At 37.9% G+C, this 12,862-nt stretch overlaps 1 protein-coding gene across 1 annotated transcript in view; it reads right to left on the bottom strand.

Annotated features, from left to right (window-relative positions):
* Positions 1-2,165: 2,165 nt before the first annotated feature.
* GDNF (glial cell derived neurotrophic factor) overlaps positions 2,166-12,862 on the bottom strand; it is a 43,433-nt gene continuing 32,736 nt past the window's right edge. The window contains exon 3 of the mRNA XM_072416612.1: positions 2,166-7,656. Within this exon, the coding sequence (XP_072272713.1) occupies positions 7,178-7,656 (479 nt within the window). The 3' untranslated portion in view covers positions 2,166-7,177. The remainder of the gene's footprint in view (positions 7,657-12,862) is intronic.

A 12,862-nucleotide genomic window follows, 5' to 3' on the forward strand; every position in this document is an offset into this window, starting at 1 on the left:
TTGCAATAGTTATTTTACCTGCCTTTGCCCCAATGTAATGTCACAGTACAGTAGTGCTAGTGGAAGCCATATTGTTTAGGTATGCAATATCTTGTTCAGAGGGAGAGCTAAAGCATTTTATTTTAATTTTTTCATTTGTCACTAGCAGTCTTCTTGGTTTGTTTTCACTGCAATTGGAAGCTTTCTTCTTCTCTTCCCACATCAAATGATTGGGGACATAGGACTCATGTGTAATAACAAAACTAAATAAGCTTTACAATTTCAGGGATTTCCAAAAGTAATAATGGAGTGCTAAATCTATAGGAACAGAAGAAAAAAGTTAGCTATGATTCTGGAGTAGTCCTGGCCTCAGACATGGATCTACTGTAGTTTTATACTTTGCAGTAAATCTAGTTATGTAAATAAAGATGATACAATTCTGTACATATAGACAGGACAGGGACGGGGCAACAGAATTTGTAGTCACACTAAATGTGACTTTACATTCACAACAGACACATCCTTCAATTATATCTTACGTCAAATGTTTTTATATTTAATATAGAGTTGTAAATTGTTAAAACTCAAATTTTCCCTTGCCATCTGTATCCTATTTCTAATATATTATTTTCAGTTCCTGTGCTGTAGACACATTTTGAGTTGGAGGAAATCTCAAAAGTAATGTAAATCTCTAGGTGTCATCATAATGGGAGGCCCTACTGAAAGTTTTCCTCTCTATTCCTCTTCTAGTGACCCAAAAATGTGAATTATCACTAGTAATAGAGCCACAGCCAGATACATTCCTAAATCCAAAGTTTTACTGTCTAGGATAATAGATATTTACTTGCTTGGAAGTCCCAAAACATAGCACAAGTCTATACAATATTCTGTGTTTCAAATTGTGAAAAGGGGTGATCCATAGAGCAGATGGAAGTTCCCAATCAGAATTGCTTAATTGTTTTCAAACACAACTTGTGGACTCTAAATCTATAATAAACAATATGTCTGATTTGTCCATGTCCAAATGAGGGGCAAACAAAATTGGTCCCTTACAATTGGTTGGCTGTTGAATACGTTTAGGATCGTTTTATTGATTCAAAAGTGAAAATAGCCCCATGTGTACTTGGCCTAGGTATAAAATTGGTAAGAAACTGCAGATCATTTGCTTACTTGTGATGATCTCTAAGCACCTTCCATTCTTTTAGTCTCACAGGGGCCTATAAGGACTCAGACATCATTGATGGGGTTTATTAGGGGTCTAGGAAGAAGTTTGGACCTACAATAATATGGTGGCTGCCTTGGACCCATAGAGCACTGCAATATAAATAAACTGTGAACTTGGGTAAAACAGAAGCTGCAAAATGTCTTGCAGTATTATAATATAATATACCTACATAAACTTAACCATAGGCCAAAACTTTGAAGGGAGGGTTTATGGTCTAGTTTTTATTTCTAGTGAGATTTTCCTTTCCAGTTTACACAAATCATTGATATGCCTGGGATGAAAAATAATGGGAAAACCAAAAAAAATCTGATTTGATACTAGAAAAAGGGTAACATTCTAATAAGGACATCTGGTATGGTAACTGTCAAGAAGGTAGCTCTTCAAAGCTTCTAGACCAGTGTTTCCCAACCAGAGGATGCTAGGCGTTCCTTGAGCAATGAACAATTTGTACCTCTCAGGTCAGTTTAACTGATACCAATGATCTTTTTGGCTATCTGTAACAGTGATATTCTTTCCAATGGTCAGCAATGTATAAGGCCTTCTTCCTACTGACCACCACACTAATATACTGTGGATATAGCAATTATAGCAGAGGTTCCCTAAAGATCTGAATGCTATATTAAGGGCTCCCCCGTGTTAAAAAGGCTGATAAAAATTGTTCTAGATTCTAAATTTTTTCTGTGGCATCCATTAAACTGAAGGAAAATCTCCCCAACCACACACAGGCAGCAAATAATAGACAAAGGATAAGCTAAGAATAACTTCTACAAAGTGGAATATGTAATCTCCTTCCAACATAAGATTTTTGGCAAAGTATGGCCCGTTTTACTGAAGCACACAACTTGGTGGTTACAGTATCAGAAGAGCAGTTGTATTACTTCTTATCAGTTTCTTTGATTAGATTAGAATCTCTATCAGACTAACAAAAGAAAACGGAACACCCAAAGAATGATAGAAATGAGTTTTATTTCGTAAAAAGTTAAAAAATGAATATAGTACAAAAATAAAGTTTGTAGAGAACTTTGGTTGCATAACACAAAAGAACCAAGACAACAATGGTACGTGAAATTTTAACATTCAGATAAGCACATGGTTACAGCTTTATACCATTTTTGGAAGAAAATCATCAAACTTTACCCTTTTTTTCCCCCTAATAATAAAGCAAGAATCAGAAATGCACAACCATCTGCTGGACATTAAAAAAGGATAAAACAATTGGAATCAAGACTGTTGTCTCTAGATTGTGTACTAAACATGTTCATCAGAATACTAAATGGCTTGTACTTGTCAATTCTTCTGCTGATTTATATATTTATATTCAACAGTTTTGTAATTTGTGACTTCAAAGAAAATACAACCTTTACATCTACTGTATGTTTAGGTTATTTCTAAATCCTAGCATCTGGAACAATTACCAGAACAGATGAGGTAAAACCAGAATTATGCAATTCACTCTTTATGCCGGAAAGGTTGTGTTGGTGGCATTGTGTGACCGATGGGAGTTCTGTAAAGCGGCAAGTGGAGCGATTTAGGTACTAGATGCCAGTTGGAGGTGTGTACAGCTCATTGGTATGGACACATTGGGCCTGATTTATTACATTTCCTAGACTGGAGCATGGGAGAAGCAAACTTGGAATGGGGTTCTTTCCAATTTATATGTTAGATTTCCTGGCCAGTCATCCTACAGCAAAAACTGCTAACAATCACTTTGGTTAATCATGTTGCCTGCAATGGAAGCTATCAACCAAAGGCTGCTAATTAAAGTTCCCCAAATGCCAATTACCTTACCTTTTACTTTTCTTGATACCTCCAGCATAAAGTGTATGCTCAGTCAAAAACATTTTTTTTTTTTTTTTGGGAGATTTACCTTCATGTTTTATTCTACACGAGTACAACAGAAAATGAAAAGAAATCTCTCCAAAGTAAACTAAACAGATTTCACCTTTAGAGGATTCTCTTACCAATTGCTCTGGTCAACTCAGGATGTTAGGTTTACATTCACCTAATCTTATTGACAATGGAAAAATAAAAGGGGGAGGGGGGGTAAATCTCCCCAGTGGGGGCAGAAATTACTCTTCCCTACTTTATTCAGTCATTAAAAAATGTTGCCTTTGTATACACTTTAGGTGAAAAGAACATTGTGTACAGTTTGAAGGATGTAACCTTTGTGTAAATCCAAAACTTACATGACCCCAATGTTATTAGGCTGTACACACATATCCAATGTTTTCAGACCCACATTAATTACATGCGTTTCTGCATAAGGAACTGGATAATAGGACATGGGCCAAATCTCCGTATTCACATTCCATCCGTAATGCCACACCAATGACCTAAAGCTTTCTTTTGGCTCCGTGGTTCAACATCCAGAAAGCCAACTGCAACCCAACAATGGTGTAGGGTTGTTGGGAACATTAGTTCTGTCACCCCCCCATGGATTGTACCAGAGGGGACGATGGCAAAGAATTGATCGCTAATGGCGGAATTGAGATGAAATGAAGTTGTACATAAACCAACTGAATAGGAAATCGGCATGGACTTTCATACAGACAGGAAAAACTGAGTCGAATATTAAAAACAGAAAAATGAAATAATGAAGTTATTGCAAAACCTCTATAAAGAAATGTTAAGGAAAAACATTTGGTAACCTTTTATACTTAGTACCAGAACAGATGTTTGACGCAAGTCTATAAAGCCTGCAATCCAAAGTGGCGGTAGCATTGTGCGAGTTGAAGGGAAAAAAAATTACAGTGGAAGAACAGATAGAATTTGATTGGTTAATCTTTTCTCACTGAAATAAACAGTTCTTTGTTCTTTAGTCTAGAACCCAGAAGCCAAATCCAAAACACAACCAGAACAAACTATCAATTTTATAACATGGATATTCAATGAAATATTTTTGTAAATAAAAATGCTTTACAGTTACATTTGCTAACTTTGTTAACTGTAGTGAACCCCCATATCATGACTGACTCCTTTTGGAACTAAACCAACCCATAAATTTGGGAATCTCAGGTTGACCATCTACAACTGTACCATGTGAAGTTCAACAGTTTTCCATTAAATATCAATACCATTGGCCACTACAGTTTAACGGTTGCATTTTATTAAATTTATTATTAAAAAAAGGAATTCCACTATTAGAGAAATACGAAAGCCGCCATTACTAAGCTCCGTGGCTGGTTTGCTCTCCCTTTTCCTTTGATTCACTGAAACAAACATGCAGACCAGCAAAGTAGTTGGAACTCCATGACTGCTTTTCCTGGGTTTGTAAAGATTTGCATGACAGCCAAGCAGTTAACACTTACAGGAAAAACCAGCAGTGACATCCTCGTATTTCTCTAATGTGTCCTTCAATGCAATCATTGCAATTGTGAGGACCATCCCGAATCCTGGACAAGTAAAGCAGTAGTTTTAGCCAAATTGGACGGATTGATTGTCTGGTGCTTTGGTACCTTTTCTGGACTACAGACCTCCCCCTGTCTTCTAACTCTTACATTCTGGTAAGAAAATATTACAAAACATCTTTATCAACACATCAACCAATGATGCCATTTACAAGAAAAGTTTACCACCAACCACCTGTAAAAAGGGTAAAGAATGTGATTCTACAATTTGCTTGCATCTGTCTCATGTGACCCTTGAGAGCATGCTTTGCTTTGGCACCATCAAAGAAGAGAAAATGCAATAAATAGGAAAAAAAAACACAGGAAACATTCATAACTGGACTGTAATAAATAGCAATAACTTAATTCTCAATAAATATCTCTTATATATTCATGTATCTGTGAGGATGCATGGCATCGAGTAGTCCTTTTGGCCTTGTGGACCAATTACTAATGTACTGTCAAGGAAAAACAAAAAAAAGACAAATTCATGTAAACCTGAAATAGAAATCTAGATAATCTGTGTTGAGTGGTTGATACATAAATGTTTGAAAACAGTCCTCGTTAAACACACCATAAATATGGAGAAACTTTCTAGACCATCAGTGAGTTAATTAGGAATTTGTTTCTTATCAATTTAATAGATACACAGTGATTTTTAAATATTTAGGCTGTCTTTACAGGCCTCTCTTAGAATTGCTGGTTAACTGGAAGTCATGGGCGTTCCATGGGGTTGATTGACTAAAAAAATGGAATATTCACTTAGTAAAGTGAATGTGGTGGAGCTATGCCACTTTCCATACCCAATTAAATTCAACTTTATGTTGCTAAGTGAACACAATTATCTACTTTATTAGTCCATCAACCCCTATTAATTCAATATTTTGGGTTAATAACCCAAAACAAGTTAAAAGATGAGATCCAAATTCTAGTTTTAAGGCAACAATTCCCCAAAAAATAGTTCCAAGAGATCAGCAACTATAATGAAAGAGGTCAGCTATGGCAGCCTCCATATTTGTTTTAGTACAGGTAACTAAATTTTTATAACTGACATGCCTGGCAATGTTTCTGGTTTCAATTTCTGGTATACTAGGGCTGCTGATGTTTATTTTGGGACATCTATTTCATTAGTGATTTCTAAAAAGATTTTTCTCCATCTACAAGTCAAGTAAGGGTCAACCAGTAAAAAAGAGAAGACAATTTTATTTTAAAAGTCACAATGTTGTGGAGAAATCTCCAGCTGATTGGAGAAAAGCCCTTGAAATTTTGCTTCCTGGTGCTAATCTATAGTGATCTATCAATAGAAGATGGCGGACATGATCCACAAATCCTCCGCATTAAAATCCTGATCCAACTGGCTTCCAAGACCTGAAGTGTATGCCTTTATTCTTCAACTCTACTTTTGCCAGGCCCATAGATGGTCTATGGTAGCCTTTCTGAATGGGAGGAACCCTTGTAATAACTGTTAGGTCTTTAGGAAACCCGTGCAATAAATCTATGAATGGCTTTGTTCCCGCTGCTAAAATACTGTGAGACGTGGATCCACTTATCACAGTATATTAGCAATGGAAAGAAAGCCACTCATAGATTGCCCAAAAAATTGGGGTGGTCACTTGAACTAACCTGAGAAGCATAAATTGCTCAAGGATCCCATGGAAACCTCTGAAGGAACCCTGGTTGAGAAACTCTGGTCTATGGGGAAATCTAATATACCCAGGAAGATCAAGCTGAAAGCTTAACACATTGGAGCCAATTTGATCAGGAGCAGAGTGGTAAATTAGTGAGGAACCTGTGATACTTTATTAACTAACCAACTCAATACTCCATTATTTTACTCTTGGTAAGTTAATTTAGATGTTTTTAAGCAGGTAGACTTGGGGATTGAAATTAGACCCTAGCCTACCCAACTTTCATATTTCATTGTTTGCTCTGGGTTACCATTATTTCTAAACAAAGTTTTAAAAAAGTTTGAAATTTATGTATCCCTGGCTTGCCAGTCTGGAGGTTTAACAAGACAAATTAACTCACATGGCTATGAATTTGACATTTTTATGGTTTACAGTTACCTGAAGACTGTATTAAAGTTCTGCAATAACATGGATGTCAATGGACCTAAACTGAACTGAATTAACATATACTATAATAGCAAATATTTTAATTCAACCCCAAAATACAGAGCTAATGGATTATGTAATACACTTGTTTTTGTTGTACAAAAAAAATATACAGGAAAAAACCTGACATGCACGATGTATAAATGCCTGTGTTTAAAAGCTGGTTATTGACCTTTCCAGTCAACACTGCTGGTGAGTCATATATATAATGGTGAAAACACAATCCTCCTACAAGAGCGCGTGTCTGGGCGCCTCGGTTTCCATTTTCCCCCAGAGCCATTTCTAACTCTTACACTTGCAGGACAAATCCCTCAGTGGGTCGCCAGGATGGCGCCATGCCCAGCTCTCCTTGGTCCTCTTCTCCATCCATAACCTCAGGATACCGAAAAGGGAATCTTGATCCCTGATCCCTTTCCTTGTGTTACATCAGGAATGCGACACACACTGCCAAGCGGCCCTCCGCAAAATGAAAATCAAACACATCCACATTTCTTGGCGGAATGTTGTCTCAAGGTGTGGTAAACTAGATTGTCATCCAAGAAGGAGACATCATCGTCAAACGCAATTGGCCTGCAACATGCTTGCTTTACCTTATCATTAACCAACTTTTTCTTGATAGTCAAATTTTTGAGAATTTGGTCATAAGTTGTCTCTGGGTTACTGCAGGAACCGCTGCAGTATCGAAATTTAAGTTCTTCCTTGGCTTCGTATCCCAAACCCAAGTCTGTCACGTTTAGGTGGATTTCCCGCAGGACACAGCCTTTGTTTTTACGCTTTTTATCCTTGCCTGCTCTTTTACTGGAACTTTGAGTCTCTGCTGCAACAATGTGTCTCCCTCTGTCTCGACGGGAGAGAGTTTGCTTGTTGGATGACCTTCTAAGTCTTTTTATGGTGTCTTGAATGAACTCCAACACGTCGTCAACCTGATCTGGATAGTCATCTGGTATTTCAGCTGCAAATAAAAAAAAAAAATACAAAAACAGCAGATAAATATATCATGCAAGAAAAGCAACATAAAAAAGATATCAAGTAGTGACTAAAATTGAGCCTGGGGGAATGCTCCCCTTCCTCCCCCATGATTAGTGCTAGTTCTTGCCATTTTTCCACTAAGGGTACCCACCACTGCCAACTGGGGCAATGAGAGAGAGCCTTTGCCCATGTAACCCCACATTGCCCCTCTGCTGAAATTGAGTGTAAGAGGAGCAAAGAGAAGGTAAGCAATTCAGGTGGTGCAGCCACCATCAAAATGAACCCGGCTTTCCAGACGCACATGATGCAGCCACCATCAAAGTTGCTTTGCTCAGCGTGGGCCATGCACGATTATTTTTTAATAAATGTCTAGATATTGGTAAAAAAAAAAATACACAACAGTGTTTTGAAATACTAACACTATTTTTTTTCAGATTGCCAACAGTCCACATGGGATATTTCTAAGACACTTTGTGCAATTCCCTGTACTTCTTGTACACGCTTTTATCTCTCGTCTGGACTACTGTAACATCCTCCTCCCTGGTATTCCACTAACCTGACTCTCTCCTCTACAATCTATTATGCTGCATTCATTGTCCTACTTACATTTCTGACCTGGTAAAAAAATACTCCCCCAGCCGCTCTCTCTGCTCCTTCAATGACCTACTAATGAATTCCTCACTCATAACCTCATCACACGCACAGCTCCAAGACTTTTCTAGAGCTGCCCCAACTCTCTGGAATAGTCTTCCTCCTCCTATTCGGCTTGCTCCTACTTTCTTCTCATTTAAAAGAGCACTCAAAACCCATCTTTTCAAACTTGCCTACTCGTCTTCTTCTGTCTTTTGAAACCGTCACTACTTCCCACCACTACATATCTCCCCTTCTATGGTGTGTTAATTCCCTCCCCTCCTAGACTGTAAGCTCTTCGGGGCAGGGTCCTCTACTCCTGTGTCACGGTCTGTATTTGTCTGTCATTTGCAACCCCTATTTAATGTACAGCACTAAGTAATATGTTGGCGCTATATAAATTCCGGTTTAAATAATATTAATAGTAACAATAATAATAGGATATATCATCAATACACCGAAACTTGCTAATGTTCGTCAGTTCTAAGTCACGGATTCCACTACGTATTCTACAAGCTTCTGCTATGGTTTCAAGGCCAGATTTATTTTGCAGAATATGAACAAAGATGATCTGAGGATACCTAGAAAACGGAGTGTAGATTGCCAAGTCAATATGCCAGGCAGTTTCATCCACAAATGATGACACATTAAAGCCTAATTGCAGCCAACACTTTAATAAAAACCTGACAAAGAATCTCAGTGTTCCTTATTCGACTAAAAACTTTGTTCTTGTTGTAGTTTTAGTATCATTTCCTCTTCCTTTAAAAAGTCAGGAAGTTAGAAATAAACCTCTCAAATAGGGGTTACAAACGGCAATAAAAAGTTGAAAGAGATCCTAACTCATTCCCTGCCCAAAACTTTTTGACTTTCTGTCCATTAAAAGTTATTCACTGCTAGCTTGTGTAAATGAAAGTATCGTAAGTGAATAGCCTTTTCATAAGTACACACTACAGGCATGTACATGATGTGTCTTATGACACCAACTGCTGCATAGAGACCTCAGGAAATGTTTTGGGTTAACAAAGGTGCCATGATTGCGCCAAGCTTCTACCTTTTTGGCAAGTTGCATTATGGTTGGAACAAAAAAAAAGTCATCCTACAACTTTAAACATAGAGAAAAAAGTGCATGAACTCTTCTTTCCCCCAGGATATGAAGGAATAACAGCTTGTGCATGATGCTTCAAGGAGGTAACTGGAGAACACAGAAGAAAACCACACAAACCTAGGCAGAACATTAGAAACTGAACCCAGGATGTGTGGGCTGCAAATTCACAGCACAACTTACCAAAATCAACGTGTTGCATTGGAATGTATGATTGTCCGAGAAAATAACTATCAAGTAATACAGCACAGCAGGCAATTTTAATCATATCGCCGCCATATGCAACAAGTTAAAGAGCTGAGGTCAAATCACTCAGCACAGAGTCCTGAATGCTGTATTTGTTTTAATGCAAGATATGACATTACTGGCAAATGTTCTGTGCTTGACAAAAACGATGTAATGAAGACCACATGAGTACCATATGTCTGATGACTGATCCGCACTGTGACTTATGGCTGTGTTTCAGATCAGTCAATACATTCCATTAGAACAACTATATCAAGTGTTACTAGTGTTCTATGACATAGGGCGAGAGGTTGGATAAATGTACCTGTCACAAATCCATAGGGGAAAGTTACTTTACCCTCCTTGTAGTCATCTATTCTTCTTACATAGACCAAACTCAGCACTTCTGCTTAGCAGTGCCTAGATATGATCTTGAACTAATATTTTTGAAGGAGTTTTAATTGACTCCAATAATAAATCTATTCTCTGGCATTCACTCCCCCTGCTATTAGTGGCATTTATACTTTGGTGGTGTTCAAGTCAACATATGCGAATGGTTATTTTAGGATAAATCTGCTTTGCTGGGTGTCTAAAGTATGGATGATTTGGGAGCTGGGTGTACCACCTAGCACTTTTCAGTAATCACTAAGCTGTTTTTGGGTAGTTACTTGGTCACAATATGGGGGCAACTACCTATCTGGTGCTTCTTCTCACCCAGCCTAAAAAAACAATTCTGGCGAAATACTGTGTATATATACATATATATATATATATATATATATATATATATATATATTATAAACATTATAAACACACACACACGTAGTCTCCGAGTTAAGGACATCCGACATACAGACGACTCCTAGATATGAACAGGGCTTCCCTGCTCGCTCCTGTGCAGGACAGAGGCTTCAAGGGGGGCGATTTGCATGACTTGCAGAGAAATCTTTTGCTAAACACAGCTGAAACTGAGACAAATTCTGCAGTTTCTTTTTGCATATCAAAGCACAGCTTGCTCCAAAAGTTAATGAATGTCTAGGCCCCATAAAGTTTTTTTTTTTGCTTTGTTTGTGATTTAACTCACAGTGAGGATTTTATACAGTAACTGACCCCACACTGCCTAATAATATGTAGAGACAAACATCTGTCCTAATTGCATTTATTAAAATAATGTACCTGTTTCGACTTACATACAAATTCAACTTAAGAACAAGCCTACAGTCCCTATCTCGTATGTAACCCGGGGACTACCTGTATTCTGATGTTAGAAAGAAGTCAGTAATGCTGAAACGGCTATATCTCAGCTCTGGATGGACAAAAATACAAATAGAACTGGTCCTATGAAAATTTTTTATCTATGTATTCAGGCATTTGTTTGGAATACAGCTCTCTTCCACCATATTGGTCCTAGTTGTATATTTTCAGGCTATATATTTACCTCTGAGACAGAGTAATCTAAATGGTCACATATATTCTGCACATGACAATGTGACTATAAAAATATGGGAAGTACAGATTTCTCTGGTAACATAAAACGCTGTCTATATCTTCCATGTGCTCAAGTTTACTTTGCATACTCTGCTTGGTTTATTCAGATTTCATTAGCTCCCGGGAACAACTCGGCAAATGCAGCCGACCAAGTCTCTGAATGACAGCAATGGCAGAACAGGTGCACTGCAGTCTGCTCACTCGACAAGACGAAAATGCAAAAGGCAATAATAACATTCAGGAGCATACAACAACCAATCAGAGTACAGTTACAACAATTTGGCCAGGGAAAGAACATTCCTGATTGATTACTACAGCCTAGGACAATTTACTTTGTTTGGATATTTGTGTACATTTATAGAGCTTGCTTCAAGAATAAAGAGATACCAAGGAAGCCTCCAACTCTTCCCAGGAACAAGCCAAAATGCTGAACATGTGTTCCGGAAATATTTATTCATTAAAATATCCGTGTTTGGATTTTAAGCACAAATTTCCTTTTCCGTGTAAATTCTTCTCTTCTTTCCATGTTCTCTGCATATTTTGTAGGGGATCCAGTATAATGGGGAACAGACTGTACCATGCCCACTACAATTGAAGATAATCTATAAAAGTATACTTGAAAAGTGATTTCATTGGTGCAGCTAAGGTTCTGGATAAGTAGGGATCATTCTCTGTTTTTTGTTGCAGTCCATAACCACAGTCCAGCCCTGACATGTGCGTCATTACCAGACAAGTTTGCAAGTCAAATGAATGGATGATGATCGTTCAAATAATAGTTAGCTCACGTATCACCAGGAGCTTTCCTGTACATAGGTCGCATACAAATGTGGATCAAGTTATTTCCTTGTCTTACTCAACAGGGTTTACTTACTAATGGAATAGAAAGGTAATTTATTCCTGTCAATCTGTGCTCACCTCAATGCCCAACTGCATGCAGGGGAAATAAATGAAAAAAAGGGGGGAAGGGGCATTAATCTTGCTCATGATTGGATCTGAGGTGATCTCAAATTCACAAGGAAACATTCCACTTTTAGTAAATCAACTCCAATTAAAAGATTTATTAATATGCTGCATATTTTCTTTATTGTGTGCCGCCTTTGCAGTGAAAGTATTCCTGCTGGTTCTCTTATTCCTGCACATAAGTGCAAAGCTCCCATTCATTACTATAGGTGAGCACTACTCACTATGACCTCTTAGATTGTAAGCTCTTTGGAGCAGGGTCCTCTCCTCCTGTGTCACTGTCTGTATCTGTCTGTCATTTGCAACCCCTATTTAATGAACAAAGCTGCGTAATATGTTGGCGCTATATAAATCCTGTTTATTAAAAATAAAACCAATAATAATAATAATAACCTCCAGATATTTAGTGATGTCACTAAAAATGACTGCGACCAAGGAACATGAATTTTTTTTATACCAGCCACAATTTATATCATCAGAACAGATAGAATGGTAAATATTTAAAGCAGAACTAAAGTAAAAAGAAGAAAATCACACTTACATTTAATCCCAAAGATCTGGCGACCCATTAGGAGGTTTCTTTAATTGGGTTCCCCATCACACAATCTCACGCCTGCGCAGTTTGAGATTGGGTGACGTAGATGGAGGAAAAAGTGCACATGCATGAGATTGGCATTTTTTCCTCCTTTGTATGTACAAGGAGCAGCCAGAGCCTCCCGGGATGCGTGACGTAGGTATGTACAAGGAGCAGCCAGAGCCTCCCGGGATGCGTGACGTAGGTATG

The sequence above is a fragment of the Pyxicephalus adspersus genome, chromosome 6 (assembly GCF_032062135.1).
Source record: "Pyxicephalus adspersus chromosome 6, UCB_Pads_2.0, whole genome shotgun sequence".
Lineage (NCBI taxonomy): Eukaryota > Metazoa > Chordata > Amphibia > Anura > Pyxicephalidae > Pyxicephalus > Pyxicephalus adspersus.